At 43.8% G+C, this 17739-nt stretch overlaps 1 protein-coding gene across 2 annotated transcripts; it reads right to left on the bottom strand.

The window, feature by feature from the left end:
- Positions 1–5090: 5090 nt before the first annotated feature.
- Positions 5091–14947, bottom strand: cfap45 (cilia and flagella associated protein 45). Of its 2 annotated transcripts, XM_006642235.3 has the most exons (12): positions 14385–14942; positions 13706–13819; positions 13262–13401; positions 12895–13039; positions 12206–12376; positions 11015–11193; positions 10233–10362; positions 9571–9717; positions 8922–9035; positions 7994–8187; positions 5818–6042; positions 5091–5403 (listed from the first exon to the last, which is right to left on the bottom strand). In XM_006642235.3, the coding sequence occupies exons 1-12, from the start codon at positions 14385–14387 to the stop codon at positions 5328–5330; spliced, it is 1638 nt and encodes a 545-aa protein (XP_006642298.3). In that variant the 5' UTR covers positions 14388–14942; the 3' UTR covers positions 5091–5327. The 2 variants fall into 2 exon arrangements, with proteins under 2 accessions (XP_006642298.3, XP_015192864.2); XM_015337378.2 differs by lacking the exon at positions 13706–13819 and having other exon boundaries at positions 14385–14947.
- Between the last annotated feature and the right edge of the window lie 2792 nt (positions 14948–17739).

Raw genomic sequence — 17739 nt, 5'->3', positions numbered from 1 at the left:
CGTCTGGAGAGAGTGGGAGAAAGCAAAGCACTAGCATCCCTCTGATTACACTTCCTGATCAGGTGTACAATATCACCTACAAGCCAGATACAGTGTTCTCTAGATTTATTCATACCCCCCCCCCAATGAAATGAGAAGAAAAAACACATCCTACAACAGAAAGATTTATGATGTGCCTTGCTTACAAAATGTAAAAAATAAAGCGGAATCTTAAAAACATTGCAGAGTGCAAAGCCAAGTTTGTCCTAAGGATTAATTGTAATCCATGAAAACACATTGCTTTATTTACTTTTCCTTATACACCCCTGTATTAAGTGTTTTCTACATTGAACAATATATATAGAATATAGAATATATAACAATATAGAACTCTTTGCAATACCATTACAAGTACAGTATAATATTTTTAGAGTTTTGAAGCAAGATATATTTAGTCTTAAAGGTCTAAAGGGCCAATGGAATAATGATTATGGTAGAAAAGGTCATTGCAGGTACTGTACAATGATGCCTGATGTCCAACTAATTATCAACAATATTCACAACCTTCCTAGGTCTTTGAACTCACACTTGACGTCCAGGGTAGTGCTCGCCCTCACGCTGTGTCTCCAGGCCGGGTGAGAGGCCTAACAGCTGTACTCAGCCCCATGGTCTGCGGCTGTGGGGGTGAAGCTCACAGAGCTGAGCACAGAGAAGGTGCCATTGCTGTGACTGGTGAGGACAGGGCTGGTGCTGCTGAGAGGCGCTGGGGCATCTCCCCGGAACCAGAGGACAGAGATGCTCTCAGGGTAGAAGCCTGTGATCGAGCAACTCAGGGAGTTTTCTTCACCGGCCACCAGGAGCGAGGACACCTGGACTGCTGTGGTGGAGGGCTCAGCTGGAACACAGCAGAGGTGTCAGAGACCCTGCATTCACACAACAAACACACCGCTAAAAGTACACATGCAAAAATTGAATGTTTTGATTCCAAGAGCCCAATGTTTTGAACTAAATTATGAAATCAATTCAATTAACCTATATTCTGGCTCGTTAAAACTGGGCTAAAGGTCACAGACTTGGGTTCTCAAGCTCTATAGTAATAATTAAGTTTAAAATAAAGACCATTTTAGTCACATTTCAGTTTTTTCTGTGAAAAAATCTAATCTGGAATGTAAAGATTGGTGTAATTCAATACCTTTAAAGTTCTAATGCATTAAAGAACAAAGAGCTCTGCTCCAACACTAGCTACGTGAGCAGAGCACGACCAGCATGATAAAAAAAGAAAATTCTCCCTCACCATAAACTGAAACCCTTGTTCCAGAGCCCTTCACATCTGTGTTAGACTGCGGTATCTTCACTTCACAGTAGTAAACAGTCTCATTCTCAGGCCTGATGTTTTCGGTGGTGATGGAGAATTTACACACATAACGGTCTGCATGTGGGACATCTGAACTGCAATCTACACTCTGGTTCTTCTCCTTAATGTATTTCCTCTCATCTGCTTCCAGAGTGAAAAATTTTCCAAGCTTTTTATGGTCCCCTGTGTAGTTGAAGCTGCAGTGTAGAGTGACCGGACTTCCAACTGGAACACTGATGTGAGCAGGCTGGTAGGCTGTTAATACAGACCTTGGGGTTCCTACAAAAAGGAATGTCACATTAGATAATATAATTTATTTGAATACATAAAAACAATTAAACTAAAATGTTGGGAGTAAATAAAGCACAGGTTAATCATAAAGTAGAGACTGGGGTACCTAAAAATGAAGAGAAAAAAGTCGAAGTTTGGAGTTGATAAAACATAGACCTTACCCACATTATATCACACATACAGACAGTGGATTATTCCATTTATTCTTGAGAGAATTTGTACTTCTTCCAAATATTTAATTCTACGCTAGAAAAATAACATTCATATGAAACCTTGGGTTTCACTCCTGGTTTATTTTTTTAAAATATATTTTTTTCCCCACAAAGTCGGTGAAATTTAATAGCAACACTAAAATCTAATACACAGACTATATTTCTGCTGAGGTTCAGGCTCCGTCGTCAGGCTCCGGATTTGGATTTGCAGATCATTATACGTGTTCATAAACAGTAACTGGACACTACTAATACTTAAACAGGACAGACATGAAAAATACATAAGTGAAAATAGGGTCTGACTGAACCAAAAACTCAGCATATTCTATGTTTTGTGATGCTTTGGCAATATCATCATAATTTCATAAGCTATATAATATCATACATATCATACATATAATAAATTTCATGGTCCATGTTCTCACTCTGCCTACTTTCAGAAAATCAGATAGAGCAAAGCATACTTCCCATACTGTGACTGCTTGCGGTACAGTTCTCATAACAGAAGAGCACAAAAAAAAAAAGACTTGCAGTTGTCCCTGCTGTTAACAATGCTTGCACGCAAGGGGATGACTATGCAATCATCATATTTTAATTTAATTTTTCTTTGCAGTTTTGCTTCATCCATAAAGTTTGAACATTTTTATTTAAAATAGCCGCTTCACAAAAATGTGTATACACAATTTGTCATTTCTACAAGATGAGGTGTTATTGAAAGGGGGGTGAATACTTTTATAAGGGACTATATTAATGAGTTTCATACTCAAAGCACAAGTTTCAGATGAAAATCCACCATGAACAAATTCAGGTGTGACACAATAAAGACTGGCAAGTTGACAGGAAAGTTGAAGTACAAATACAAACTACATATAGTTAAAAGAGAAAAAATGCACAAAGTATCCTTTAAGTGAAGATATACATTTTAAAATTGCTAGCAAAATGAAGGAAGAATATTATATATATCTAATATATCCTTTTAAACCTTAAATTAAATGGAACAGAATGAATAGCCTGTTAAAAGTCTTGCCCCTTTGGTCACTTACTGTATGTATTTTCAGGAAATATTTATTTAGCTTTTTCCTCAATATCAATTACAAAGTATTCTTGGCATTACATTTAGGATTCAAGAAAAAAACTAAAGAAAAACATTTTGTCTGAATTACTACAGTATACTAAAATATTATCCTATTAGTAGAGTACTTTTAAGTCCTCTTTTAGCAGTGTTTGGCTTAGTGTTCGTTCACATGTGACACTAATCTCCATATATACTGTAAATATTTTTTAAAAGGCAGTTCAGGAACCACCGAAAATGAGAAAAAACACCTGAATGGTTTGTTCATTTACGGTAATGTTACCAAAACTAATATAATTTGCTTTTAAATGTTTATGATGAGTACCAGCTCTGTGTGTGTACTCTAAAGATCTTTACTATTGTGTGATCAAAACAGCACAAAGAGCCGTTCAAATCCACTTGTTACGTACCTTCTGTGCACGGGTGAGGGTGGCAGGAGATCATAAAAATCCAAAGAAAAAGAGAGGTTTTGCTGGACATTTCTTCACCTGTCTCGATGTATCTGGCTTGATGCTTACAGGAAGCGAGATAGGCACTGAACTCTGAGCTTTTATCCTGCAAGAGAACTTCTCTTAAAAAGATAAGTCTCTTCCAGGAAGTTAGTATGATGCTACCGGGCTTTACTTCATTTATTTTTTTAAGAGCTGTGACATGACTTTGTCTGTGCGCATTAACTGTCTCCTTGACCACAGGTTAGAACGTACACGCATTTCTCATTTTCTCTTGTATTAATTTTCTAACCGATGTCTGTAAAGAGTGATGACCAAGGAATTAAAAAAAACTGGTGTTGCATAAATTCAAAAATATATATGTTGACAATATCGTGTAAGAATTTTCCATCTTTAGAACGTTCTAAAAACAACATACTAATTCAAAAATATATATGTTGACAATATCGTGTAAGAATTTTCCATCTTTAGAATGTTCTAAAAACAACATACTATCAACATACAACCCTTATATGTATGTAAAAGTATTACTTTTACATACATATACTAACCCATCCTCCAGTCCAGTCCATGTGACTGCCCTAAATCGATGATTGGATGAACAAGACCTTTCTATGATGACCTTTCCTGGTGCTATTCTAAACCCCATCTTAAAACATCCTCCAAGCTCTCACTTTGAAGAACCCCACACAAATGAGGTGGTGAATACATGACAAAGGGACAAAAAGGAGACCCACAAACAGAATCAAAGCAGATTTGGGGGGAAAATTCTTGCTACTGCGCAGGGGTACTGGTGTGATATCTAGTCTGTGGACAGTACTGGTATTTCTATCATTATAGTAGCTCAGGTGCTGCTACTATAGCTGCGTCAGCATGCGTAGGCTGCAAATGAACAAGTACTAGGTTTATTCCATGCTGAAAAGAAGAAAGAAAACACAACGTTTTGGGTGTTGTTCACACCCAAAGAAGGCTCAGTGGCCGAAACATTGTTTTCTTTCTTCTTTTTTCAGCATGGAATAAATCTATTACTTGTTCCTTTCTATCATTATTCTGTGCAGCATTATACTTCTTTCAGACCTTTCGCCATCAGAAAGCCATTTATTTCAGCATCATGGCACCCTAGAGTCCATCCCAGAAGCACAGGGCACAAATAAGGGCAATAATAAATGAGGATGTTATGGTTTGAAAGATATGAGTGCGTCACAGGGAATTCACATGCATGCATAGGGACATTTTCAAAAAGCAATTAACCAGCCAAGTTTTGTGGGGCTAAAAGGACACTGGAGTATTTGCACACAATCCATGGGGACACTATGCAAACTCCATAGAGTCTAAAGCAATAAATACAACATTTAATATAGTCAGACTTAACTTTCTGTCACAAGAACATGCTAAAGATTATAAATGGGAGGAGACCATCTGACCCATTATTTGATTGCTAGTAACTTATTGATCTGAGAATAATAGTTTTCTTTGACGCTAAACGTACTGCTGAAGAATGCAGATCTCATAGTCTGGCACACATAGCAATGTAATTCAAACAGCTGTAATTCAAACAAAGCCGAGTGTTAAGAAAATCTTTGAATCTGAAGTACTGTAGCTGATAAAGAATGATTTCTCTTTATTACAACAGATATATTCAAACCTTTATATTGAACCACAAGCTAATTCAATCATACCACGCAATTTTGGTAATTGATGCTAGGTTGCTTCAGATTTACACAGAGCACAAACAGAGTGAACAATGGCTTTTAATTAAAGTGTTGCGTGAAACATTAATAACAATGTCTAATTTTACAGTAGTTCTAGAGAGACTAAATCAATATTTTGTGTGGATATCCATTTGTCTCTTAGTTCAATGAAGGGTCCACAGTGTTGTATATGAAAACAGAGTTTTCTACTTTTAGGAGCTCGATCAGTACATGAGAACAATTCAGGAATCCGTCTTTCTGTATTCGGCAGCCTAAATCTCAGTGAGCAACAGTTGGCAATGTGTGGGCTTTTCTCTCAACTTCGATGCAGTATTTCTCTGGGAGTCCAGCCGCTCTGCACAGAAGACAACAGAAAGGCACACAGTTTTAACTGTATCGATACACGTTTATCATTTCTTAAAATTCTCTACATTTCTGCTCAATCCCAATGCCAAGAACAGCAATGCATTAGAAAAGAAAACTGATTTCTGAGTCTGCAATAAGAAAGATCTTGGATTTGTTTTTTTCTGAATTAAAAACCTAGATGGCATTTTAAAATATCACTGATATGTGGAATACTGGTAGGTTAATTGCCTTCTGTGAAAAGTAGCCGTGACGTGTGTGCCTGTGTTTGGTAATGGACTGGCATCCCATCCAGGGTGCATCATGCCTTGCCAGGATAGGCTTTGGCACCTGGTATGTGGAATTTGAAAAACAGCACTGGTTTGAAGTATGAGGAGAGTTTCAGTTCATTGTTTTTGGGCCTCACCTCAGCTCCCTCAGTTTCTTCTCCTTGATCTCGTCGAGCCGCGCCCGCCGGCTGCGGGCCTCCTCGCCCAGCCGCTCGCCCTCGCGGAACACCTCCCGGCGCACCTCCAGGCCGCGGGCCTCCCTCTCCCGCACCTGCTGCCGCACCCCCTCCGCGTGGCGCTGCAGCTGCAGCCGGCGCTTCTCCTCATGCCCCTTCTCGCGCGCGATGGCCTCCTGCTGCACCCTGCGGACAGAGCCGGGGGGGGGAGGGCGTGAGAGAGTTCTGAGGCCTCGCGGTCGGGGTGTCACGATCGTAAACCCCTCCTCTTGAGGACGCTCCAGCCCTTCCTTGTTCAGTGCTCATTCCCTGCACCTGCGTCTGGTTCCTGCTCCCCCGTCCTATAAAAGCCGGGCGCTCACTCTGTTCCGGGCTCTGCATTGGTTCCCGTACCAGGAGAGTCCAGGACCTGGAAGCGCCTGGTAACATCAAGGTTTTAAAGTTCCTGTTCCTGCCGGTTCTGACCCGGTTCCAGTTTTAATTCTGTTTGTCTTGGAAGGACCGCCCGGTTCTGGATTTTGCCTTCTCTCGGATTCCCCATTTTGGAGAGTTTGCCTCAGCCACACCTTCCCCGAACACCAGCGCACTATGGACACGCCCCTTGTTTTCTTTCCTGATCCCTGCATGCCTTTTTCCCCGTGTTTTCCTCACTCTACCCCGGATTGTGTCATCTGCCTAGGGTCAGGAAAGAACGCTTTCGTGACACAGAGCAACGCGGGCCCCGATGTTTTACATGAGGGATCCTACAAGAAATACCTGCACAAGATCCTTGAATCAACAAGCCGTGAGCAAACAGATGAACACGACGTGACTAACAGCCTCCTCTCACTGCTCTCAAATTCTTCTGTTCTAATCTCGACTTTACTGCAGTCCCAAGTTCTCGGACTGGTTATTAAATCTCAGTGACAAAACAACTTCATTGGAGGTACAGAAAACATGTACAAATTTCAAATTGAGCACAAAATCATTAATTTTGTGAAAGTACTTTAAGTCGCCATGTTGTCGCAAACCCCTGGTCTCACCACGGCTGAGAGCGAGAGTTCGCACAAATTTCGACATGAGGCGGCCCTTCCTGCTCACTAGTCACTGTAATGACTCATGAAAAATATGCGAGAAATATGTGAAAACATGTCATTGGCCCTGATCTTTCAGCCCTCTCCTCCATCTATCATGTGTTTTGCGTAAAGCATAATCCATCTGCGATGATCCTTCACACCCCTTGTTCAATAACTTCGAGTTACTCCCATCAGAACGCAGATACTGACTCCCCAACTCCAAAACCAACCGATTCAACTTCTCATTCATACCTGTAGCCATATCGTTACTTAACACTTGACCTTCTATGCATGTGTATTGTTGTTCCTCTCGTTTTTTTTTCTTCTGTCCGTCTGTACACCAACACTGCTGCTGTAAAACAACTTGCTCCCCGGGGATAATGAAGACACTCCCTCTCGTATAATGTGATGTAGGAGTGAATAAATACAGGTGTGCAATAGACATTTCAACGCAGAAATAAATGAAAATAAATGGTTTTCTGATGTGCAATAGACATTTCACCCCAGAAATGTTCCAATGCGATCTGCAGGCAACAAGTAGTATTTGTCAGCAAAACCGTCCTGAAGTCGAGAGCAATATTTCTATTGGATTACAAGAGATTAATTCACAAGTCTGCTTGTTTACAATGTCATAGGGACGCTTTACATCACGGAAAGTTTTGTTGCCTTGTTATGAATCACAGAACGTGGCGCTGCACATACCTGGAAATTGTGTCTATTTTGCTATGGAAAGTGAAGCTCCTACAAGTTGCTGTGTACATTTTACTTTCACTGGGGTTTGAAATTCACTCATCAATGCCAGTTCTTTCTAACCCTGAAATAGAAAACTGGCACTGCAGCTTCCCTTTGATCTGAAAAGAGGTTCACCGGGAAACCTACAAAAAATCTTCTGTGACTTTCAAAATTAATCCGTGCACAATGAGCAACGTGAATCACCACAGATTTTCTTTTTTTTAAGTCAGATAACCATCTTCAGAGATCTTCCCCTGGGTTTTCAGTTTTCGGCATCAGAGCCTGATGCTGTACTGATAGCTGGAGTCAGACACCGCGGAGGCGAGCCGGCGGCGGCGGCGGGCCCTTACCTCAGCACGCGCTCGAACTCGGCCCGCTCCCGGCCCGCCTGGATGGCCAGGAGGTGCTCCTTGTGCGCCACCTGCTCCAGCCGGGCTCGTTTCAGCCGCTCCTCTTCCTCGGTCTGCTTCAGCGCCTGCTCCTTCTCCTTCCGCCTCCACTCTCTCTCCGCCGCCTCCTGGTTCCTGCGAGCGCGCAGCTCGTCCTGGAGGACAGAGCAAGGAGAGGCTGAGCCTTTCTATTTTCATTTGAATTAAATTTCCAAAGAATTGCCGCTCGTCTTTTAGATAAGATAGGTTCACTTTATCAGCCACAGACAATTTCTAGCATTAGGAATTTGTCTTTTCGCAGACCCCAGCTTGCTCTCCATGAGATACACAGACAGGGAGAGAAGCTTGGGGTCAGAGCGCAGGGTCAGCCATTTATAGGGCGCCCCTGGAGCAGCTGGGGTTAAGGGCCCATCAGAGTAGGATTCCTCTGCCGGCCGCGGGATACGAACCGGCAACCTTCCAGGCACAGGCGCAGATCCTGAGCCACAGAGCCACCACACCACCCCATTGTAAGGCATTTTAGGACTTTGTAAGTGCACCTCAGTTTAACACAAAACTCTTCTATACCGTATGTACATATCTATATGTTGTGTAGCTATTTAATATCATATAAGTGTATTTAAAACAAATAAGATAGAAAATGAAACCACAAAACCAAAGGGATCCCTTCTGAACTTTTTGACCAGTTCCTCCATTTCACTGGTATGGCGTAAATGAAAGCGGTGCCTTTCGATACAGGTTTTGGGAGGCAACTGATAACCATAGAAATGTTGGTGATAAAGTGATGAAACATATCTTTGACTTTACAAGCATTTCTAGACAGGATGCTGTTCTGGCAGATTGGCTTTAATGCAGGTGATAATGCACTAACGATATCGGCCTTGCTCACCTGCTCTGCCTTGTGGTCCTTGTCTCTCTCCTGCAGGGCACGCAGACGAGCCACCTCCTTCTCTTTCTCTCGCTTTAATCGCTCCTGCTCGGCCTCGTACTCGGCCTCCCGCTCCTGGAAAGAAAACAAAACAGAGCCCATCGTCCCATAATCCCATAGTCCCGGTCCGCGTCACTGCTGCAGCCTGGCGTTTAATGCTGCTGCACCACCTGTCACAGGGGGGCGCAGAGTGTACACAGCACTCAGAACAAATGAGAACCGATCCTCATTGCAGTCAGGTTTCCAAATGTTTTTAAAATTTGTGAGTATCAAGCCATGTAGAAAGCTCTTGTTTAAGTAGTGGAAGACACAGCGAGACCAATGGGTACTTTTCATCTGCTGTGCTCAACCCTAATTTTATGTCTCCAAACTTGATCTTAGGCAAAAACAGACTGGTGCATTAGGAGCCTCCAAATTCCCTCCCCTGGTGTCGCTGGATCCTGTCCTGTCTTAACAGCACCCCGCAGCCCTAATGGCTAATAAATCCTAATGGCATGGCACTTCCATCACAGCCCACAGACTTTATTTGGGAGTTCTCCGAGGGTACCCCTGATGGCAAGGGGAAAAGGCAGTGGGTGCTATCATTTTGTCTTTCCCGCCTCCCTCTCACCATCTTCTTGCGCGTGTACTCCAGGGCATGCAGGTCCGCCATCCTCTCCTCCTCCTTCTTGCGCTCCCTGGCCTTCAGGCTCTCCTCGTTGATCCGGAGGATTTCAAGCTGCAGGCGGCGCTGCTCCTCTTTCTTCTTCTCCAGAGCCTGGGCAAACGAAAAAGACACACCATTTCATATTCATTTCCGAAAAAAACCACTGAGCGCCAGCCAGCAGAGGCAGAGGTCAAAGCTTTGCACTGGCATCTGTATCTTTTTTTTTAGGTTTTCTTTCCATCTCTGCTGATCACAGCAACCTCCCTGAGGTCGAAAAAAAACAGAGTCAGACTTTTGCATAGGAATCTACAGACTCTAAAAAAAAAGTACAAGATGACCCTAAAAAAAAAGTAGAAGATGAAGCCAGTGAGTATGAGAATGAGCAATTGTTGCTAATGTAATTATTACAGTTAATCATTAAAGTTAATGATGCTAGAATTTGTGGATTGATACTGTCTGGCATCACATATCAGGGTCTAACATGCACAGCAACAAATAGTTCAGAACAGTAGAAACACCATCTGCTATTTTATTGAGTGTCTGCTGATCGACCATAAAGCCTAAACGGTCCTCTTCGCGGTTTCCTCTTAGCATGTAAATGCTTGTGGCTGGAGACCGGCTCTCACCTCCAGTTCCTCCATCTGCAGCCGCTCCAAGTTCTCGAGCATCTGCAGCCCTTCCTGCTCCTTGAGCTCCTGCTTCAGCAGGCGCTCCTCTGAGCGGTCTTCCATCTGCTGCGTGATCAGCAGCTTCCCCCTACAGAGCGACCACACACACACACTGAGACACACTGCGGCCCCTGCCCTTTGCAATTCCTTCTTCGAAAAAAAAACTTTGTTTCCACAAAATGCACAATACTTTGGGATGCAGCCAGTCCATGTTTTCTGTTTGTTTCTCCGTTACCAAAGTAATTCCAGTAGTTTCAGGTCACTGTTACAATAAGATGCATTATAATATGCAACCAATCAATCAAGTGGCCAGCTAATTCAGGGCAAGCAGGTCTGTCACTTCTTAGTGCTGCTTCTTTCTTAGATTTAATTGAAAAATAGTCCAGAAAACACAAAATCTGTGGCACAGAAAAAGCAGTCAGAGGAGACTCGCCAAAGGACAAAATACCTCATTCTAAAAGAAACCTAAACACAAAAGTAACAGCTATGAAACCAATACAGAAAATATTTAGGAACAATTTAAGCTTACAAACGTACATAGAAAGACGTGACAGTAGCCTTTACCAATGCTGCTTTAAGAGTGCAGCAGGCAATTCAACTTTCAGCTTAGGTTAACTGAAAGTTTCCTTTGTTTTACCATGCACTTGCGAACCAAAGAAAGCCACAGGGGCGCAGAGCCCCTTCCGTGGTAAACACTGTGAGCATGTGTGTGCGTGCGCGGCTGCAGGCGCAGGTCTCACTGGATCCTCTGCTGTTTGCGCAGCTCCTCAATGCGCTCCTGGGCCTCCAGGGCTCGCCGCCGATCCACCTCCATCATGGCGTCCAAGCGCCGCTCCTCCTCCTGGAGCTCGGCCAGGATCTGCTGCTTTTCCATCATCTGAGCGTCTCGCACCGCGTGGCACTGCGCGCCCAGGATCAGCTGCGAGGCACGGGCGGGGAGACAGAGCGCTGTGGGGTCAGCCTGGCCGGCTCAAGCCCACACTCGAGTGGGGGAGTCGCACCAGAGCGTGTTGGCTGCAAAGGAACGAGGCTGAGTCCACGCTTTTAGTTTGAATTCAGTTCCTGACTTGTCAGCGTGGAGTTAAACTTTACTTTTTCCATTCACCAAAACTGCTGTGTGTGATCTTTTTTGGGGGGGTATTGTGGAGAAACAGTGAAATGGAGACCACTTTTGGTTCCAGATTAACAGAAGACAAAGACAGGGCTGAATCATGTTACTGGGGGGGATCTAATGTGTATTACCGGGAAAGGAAAAGACTCTTCCATGATATAATTTTCCATAATCCTGGGGAGATAACTAAGAGCAGCTCTGGAAGACACTATTTTTCTATTACTTACTAAACTGAAAATATAGACCACATATTCTAAAGAACCCCTACCATCTAAAGTACCATCTTATAAGTGCCAGCAGCTACTGTATATCACCCTGCAACTCACAACTGGCAGCCCACCGGAGTTCAGCAGGTGTGAGCCTGTTAAATACCTGGATGGGAGACCTCCTGGGAAAAACTAAGGTTGCTGCTGGTGTGTGGTGAGTGTACTGGCACACTATGGCTGCCATTGCAGCACTACATAAGTATAAGTATAAGGAATAATAATAATTACTATTATTATTATTTATGTTTTATTATTATTATTATTAGCAGGCCGTTATCAAAGGTAATGCAGTTCCTAGAAAAAAATGAGTGTTTTACTGAAAATAAAATAAAACACTTTTACTGAAAAGTGTTTTATTTTCAGTAAAACACTTTTCAGTAAAGTGTTTTACTGAAAATAAAAGCCTGCAGCTCAAGGCTCCTCAAAAGAAGACCTTGGAAAAAATCTTTGGGTAGATATTAACATTGTGAGGGACAGATCCCCCAGTGGGTCACACAGGCTGGTGCCCCAAGGCCAGAGGTAGGTAATCGAACCACAGGAAAGGTCAAACAAACCTCATTGAGTTGTTTAACTTCGTCTTCTTGCTCCATCCTCATGGCGTTGGCTCTCTCCAGGAGGTACTGCGCTCTCTCCTTGGCCTCTGCCTCCAGATCACTCAGGCCCTGGTTCTTTTGACGGGACAGTTCTGCCTGCCGAATTTGAGCCTTCCTGTCCTCTGCTGCATCCTGCCGAGGCCAAGTGCAAAAACCCACAACTTGCAAAAGGGAGACACAAAATGTCTGCTGACGTATCTGAAATTCCATGTCATGCGCCACGTATTCAAGCTGGATTTCTGAAATACTGTCTGAAAGGTTAACAGCAGCTGACTATTCCAGTGGAACAGGGCTCAGGGGCACTGAGCGCATCCCAACAGGAATGTCACAAACCTTGAAACCTAGACAGCGTAGAATTCAACCAAAGCAGAAGACCCAGCCATCTGAGATAGCACAGTCTACAGTGGTGCTGAGAATAGGCTCTGAGCCTGCAAGTGACCATAATCTAATTCCTGCAGAGCTGCACCCATCACACCAGCAGCCCAGCATTATTTGTTGTTTGATAGCCCTTCTGCCACTGTTAACTCTGTTCAAGCACACAACTCCCTGTTTCACGTGAACAGTACAAGAACCTTAGGCTGCTACCCTAAAAACTGGTCCGGTAGTTCCCCGGGGAAGTCATCCCCTGTAAGACGGAGTGCTGCCCTCACCATGGCTGCCTCTCTCTCCTTACGCTGAGCCTCCAGCGCCGCCTGCATCTCTTCTTTGGTGGGGACGCGAGACGCCAGTGTGATTCTGTGGAACTCGTCCGGGGACAGGATGATGGACAGGCCCGAAGGGTCGCTGTGCGGGATTCTAAAGAGAGAGAAAAACAATAGTCGACGTGGGGTGGAGACGATGGGTCAATGTGCAACCCAGCCAGAAGACAAAGACACTGAATTTGAAAGAGATGCACAGAAAGGTGTCCTGAATTGAAGGGGGCTTAAGTACTTGTCTCCGCCTAACTCTGTGTAACCTCTACAGTGTGACAGTATTTCTGACGGCAGCTCTCAAGAAAGCAGACACTGGGACACTTGCTTCAGGTCTCGGATCAGGTCCTTGGTGATGATGCGGATTGTGTCCGGTTTCTGCGTTTTCTGGACTGGGGCCGAGCGGGACATTCCACGAGCTCCCAGCCCCCTCTGAGCTTCAGGATCCGGACCATCGCAGGCTGACAGCTTGGAGAGGGAGGAAAACAAAACAAGAAACCGGAGTCGGAATCAAACTGAAGACTTTCTCTGGCGTGTTTGAATTTTTTTTTTTTATCTGTGTTGTTCTTGAGTTTTGGAGTAAACCTAAAGACCAAAAAACGTTCTGACTTGCAGAATGTCAAAACACAGAAGAATTTATTTTTTCTGAAGGAACAATTGTGAATTGCCCTATATTTTCCCCATAATGTTAAGTGGGGCTAGACGAGTGTGCTTGTTTCTTTGCAATTGAAGATGGACAGATTTAAAAAAGAAAGAGAGAGAGAGGCTTTACTTTTTTCGGTGATGCAAAGAGAGTCTCATCCACCTGGGATGTGTGCGCTCGGGTGCGATAGCGGCGAGAATGAGAACTTCCAGACCTCACCGAGGAAGAGACCACACTCATAGGCTGTGAAAGGACAAGACTGCTTTTTAAAATCAGAGACGCATCGAGGGTGAGAGCGCACTCTCAGGTCTCTGCATGGGTCTTGCGAGTGCCTGTTCAGTTTGCACTCGCATTTCCAAAGCGAAACGGAACAGAAACACACCGCAAGCTTATTCTCAAGTACTTCAGTGCAGAGTGGTGGCAAAGAAAGCTGGTTAATGTAACTCCATATTTCTGGTGAATTTTAAGGCCTTGATTCTATGTAAGAATGCAAGCATTAATATTGTGTACTGATATGACATGTAAACTGGAGTGTGTTTATACGTTTATATTTGTAAAATTATCCATAAGTACTGTGCAAGGGTGCCAGCGTGTCTAAATATTAAATATGCTAAATACTTTGATTACATAAGGTCAATAAATTAACGAAACAATGCGGCATTTGGCTGTTGATATTTTATATAAATATGGTTTATTTTCCAGATTAAAGGTCTTGAAAACGTCACACTAACCAACACAAAACCAAGTCAGATATTTACAGCTCGTTTGCGCTGGTCATGAACTTCTAATAAATGTGGTTCAAACTTACCATTTTGTTCTGAAATGCACCACCAGGGAAGATTACCACGGCATTAATAAATCTGGTTTAAATCACTTTAAATGTTGCCCCCACTTTCTTTTACAACGATAATTAAGTGATCTCTAGGATCTGGAAGTCGTGTGCAGGGAGCGCCTTGTGTATATCCGTGCCCATGGAAACGGAAGAGTGCAGTCTCCATAGAGACAGAAACACGTGTCAGTGAAAGAGGAAGTGGACTCGGGTCCGGAATTCGGTGGAAAACCTGTATTTTAGGGAACGAGGAATAAAGTTGCCATAAAACATGCTGGAGAATTCCAAGTCGATATAGACTGGTCTTCACTGGATCCAGAAATACTGAAAACAGTTTGATGTTAACAGCGCGTCGTCTACATTTAACTGTGTGTCAAAGTATCCACATGAATCTGGACATCAGACCGTCTACACACGAGGAGTTGGTACTTAATTATTCCGATGATCTCCTCTAGTCGTATCCTGAAAGAAGCTTCCAATCCTGTTCTTAGTCCAAACGCGGAGATCCCTCGATGTTTCCAGAATTCATATTTTATTTGGAACTTCATGAAAAAAAAAACGACTGGAAACATGAATACACTTTATATCGTATAAACCATGCGCTTTTATTGCCGTTGTTGCTTGTTCCTAAAACTTAAACGGTATCATTTCTAAACCCATGTTGACTAGCGTCTAGGACCTCAGTTCAACATGTTTCCAAAATGCTTGTACATTTTCTGCTGGTTATCACACCAAAGAAACTGTTGATAGTCTATTAATATACGTCCCTTTCCATTTCTAACTCACTTGCTCACTCCTGAGGCTGTAAAGCTGCGAGTCTGCAAGATAAGCGGACAAGCAGCCACAGCTGGTGTGGACTAATGATGAAAGACCGCCACCTTGAGGCACAATTATCAGCTAGGAAAGGCGCTGAGCGTAAGGAGCTATTGGATTCAGGGGCACCTGGCTGAAGCTCGCAATCAATGCTCTTTGCTCTATTACCAGTGACATCTGCACAGTTTCAGGGAAAGGAAAAATAACTTGTTGAAGGGATTTTTTACATTTGTTGAAAGACGGATAACTGTCCCTCCTGAGGCGCTGACCGAGAGATAGATTCAATGGCAAAACCTGAGAGTGTGGATGTCAACTTTTCCCAACACGGCTGCTTTCTTTCCGAGACAGCCATCGCACACAGAATCAGCTGAGGAAATCCTATTTTTTTTATCTTTTTTTTTTTCCCCTTGAGATCAGTTTCTGGATAGGTCAATTCCAGTGACCTCTCCCATCTACCTGCAACGGAAGCAGGGTGTGTTGTGAGAAAGAATGAAATTAAAAACTCGCCCGTCCGGTTTCTCAAGCTAAGCTTTCGAGTAAACAAAGCACGAACCGCACAAGCATTGAATTCTCAGTTATATTGTGTGTTACTTTTGAAAAAAGCACACAATCGCTTTAAAGTTGTTTTTGTTTTTGGCTCCAGTGGAACTTTTGCGTCCCATTTTTTCACAACGATGAAAAAATTAGTTATTTCCTTAGCTATTATATGGAGCTGGTTATATGTACTGTATATATTTAAAATAATGCGAAAACAATCTAGACATCTCCCTATTTTTTAATGAGGACACTGGTAAACACAATTTTTTATTTTGCTCATCATGTGACGGTTTCAGAACACCAGAAAAAGCTGGGCAGTAACTTAAGGTGCTGGATGGTGTAATTGAAGCATTGCTCTCATGCTAAGTCACACTAGGCCCTTCCTCACTTGTCGCCCAGGGCTGTGAACCCTGTTTCTCACCCTGCTCGTATTGGCCCCTATCTTGCTAATCAAAAATATAGTAAGCACCCATATTATCTTGAGAAGTATTAAAAATACATTTTTTGGATTCATTTTGAGCTAACTATGGTGGCACAGTGGGTAGGAGTCCTGTCTCACAGCACTGGGACCTTGGGTTCAATTCTGGACCTGGAGCGCTATTTGTGTGGAGTCTGTATGTTCTCCCCGTGTTTGTTTGGGTTTCCTCCAGGTGCTTCCGTTTCCACCCCACAGTCCTGGTGTTTGTGTCTACATGTACCCTGTGATGGACTAGTGTCCAGGATGTTCCCCGCCTGGCACCTGTTGCTTGCTGGGATAGGCTCCGGCTCCCCTGTGCCCCTGTATTGAATAACGCAGTTCGAAGATGGATGGATTAGTTTTCCTCCTGATGGGCAATTCTTTCTGACATTTTGACGAAACGCGATCAGTTCTGACACATGCCATAAAAAAAGAAGAATTTTAAATGGCCCTAGTTACTGTATTGTGTTTGGCCCCTAGCTATAAGGTTCAGGAACAGTATAATGGGGGCATGTACCTCGTGGAGGCCGTCTGCTTGAACAGTGCTCGTCGACGGGATCCATCGGTTTCAGTGGCGTCTCAAGATTAAAAAACAGATCTGATTAAGAGATGGCTTCTCTTATAAAGGGAATCAAAATGAACGTTGAAGAAGGAGTCTCTTTGCAGCGTCCCAGTAATCAGAAATAAAATTAATGCTTCTTTGGAGGTGCAGCCCTTCAGCTCCATTGTGCAGCTGAGTAATTTCTCTTCGGGCCGGTAGGCGTTAAGGGAAAACCCCAGGCTTCAGCACATGGGCTGCTGACGGTCTCGCTACACACGTCTTCCAGCTGCAGAGCTTTCTGAACCTCCTACCCACCACTAGTCTCAACCTCAAAAACCCTCCGGCAGGAAATCTGGCTACCCTCTTGCTGCAGCGGTCATCCGAAACACACTCAGCAGCCAAACACAAACCAAAGGACACACGGGGAAACTGCGTGGCAGTGAATTTAAAACTGAGAGCAGGAGGCACGTCTTTATACCAAGGGAATATCGAGCGAGCTAGCCAGGAGCTGATACCCTGGCTTCTTTCAGGAACAGGCTTGAAGAGACCCTTGGATTAGTCACTGTTAACTACCAAGCAGGCTAGACGGGCGTCTCTCCTGTTCTAAGTGCCAGCGTAATGAATATACCCCTGCGTATAACAGGGATCTCAGCCGCCCGGGCCGAAGGAGGTCTCCTTTAGCTCAGCTGGCGAGTTCCCTGTTGCGTGACGCCGGAGACCCGGGTTCGCGCCCAGGCAGTGAGGGGCAAACTGGCAGGGCAGGAGCGGTAAAGGCAGAAACCCTAAGAACCGGTACACAGGCAAAATGTGGGGGCCCAGCTCTCACTGCTTGCAAACTCAGGAAAAACTGGCCATAAGGAAAATACAGACTTAATCCACAGGGAGGCTTTTCAGAGGGGAAGAGAGGTTACCGGAGGACCCTACCCCAGGAGGTTAATGGATATCGATAGACACCAGTGACATAAAGCCAGTCCATCGCAGGGTGC

This window comes from Lepisosteus oculatus, chromosome 23 (assembly GCF_040954835.1).
Source record: "Lepisosteus oculatus isolate fLepOcu1 chromosome 23, fLepOcu1.hap2, whole genome shotgun sequence".
NCBI classification, from domain to species: Eukaryota; Metazoa; Chordata; class Actinopteri; order Semionotiformes; family Lepisosteidae; genus Lepisosteus; species Lepisosteus oculatus.
The sequence above is the reverse complement of the archived record's forward strand: the minus strand, read 5'-3'. Positions and strand labels throughout refer to the sequence as shown.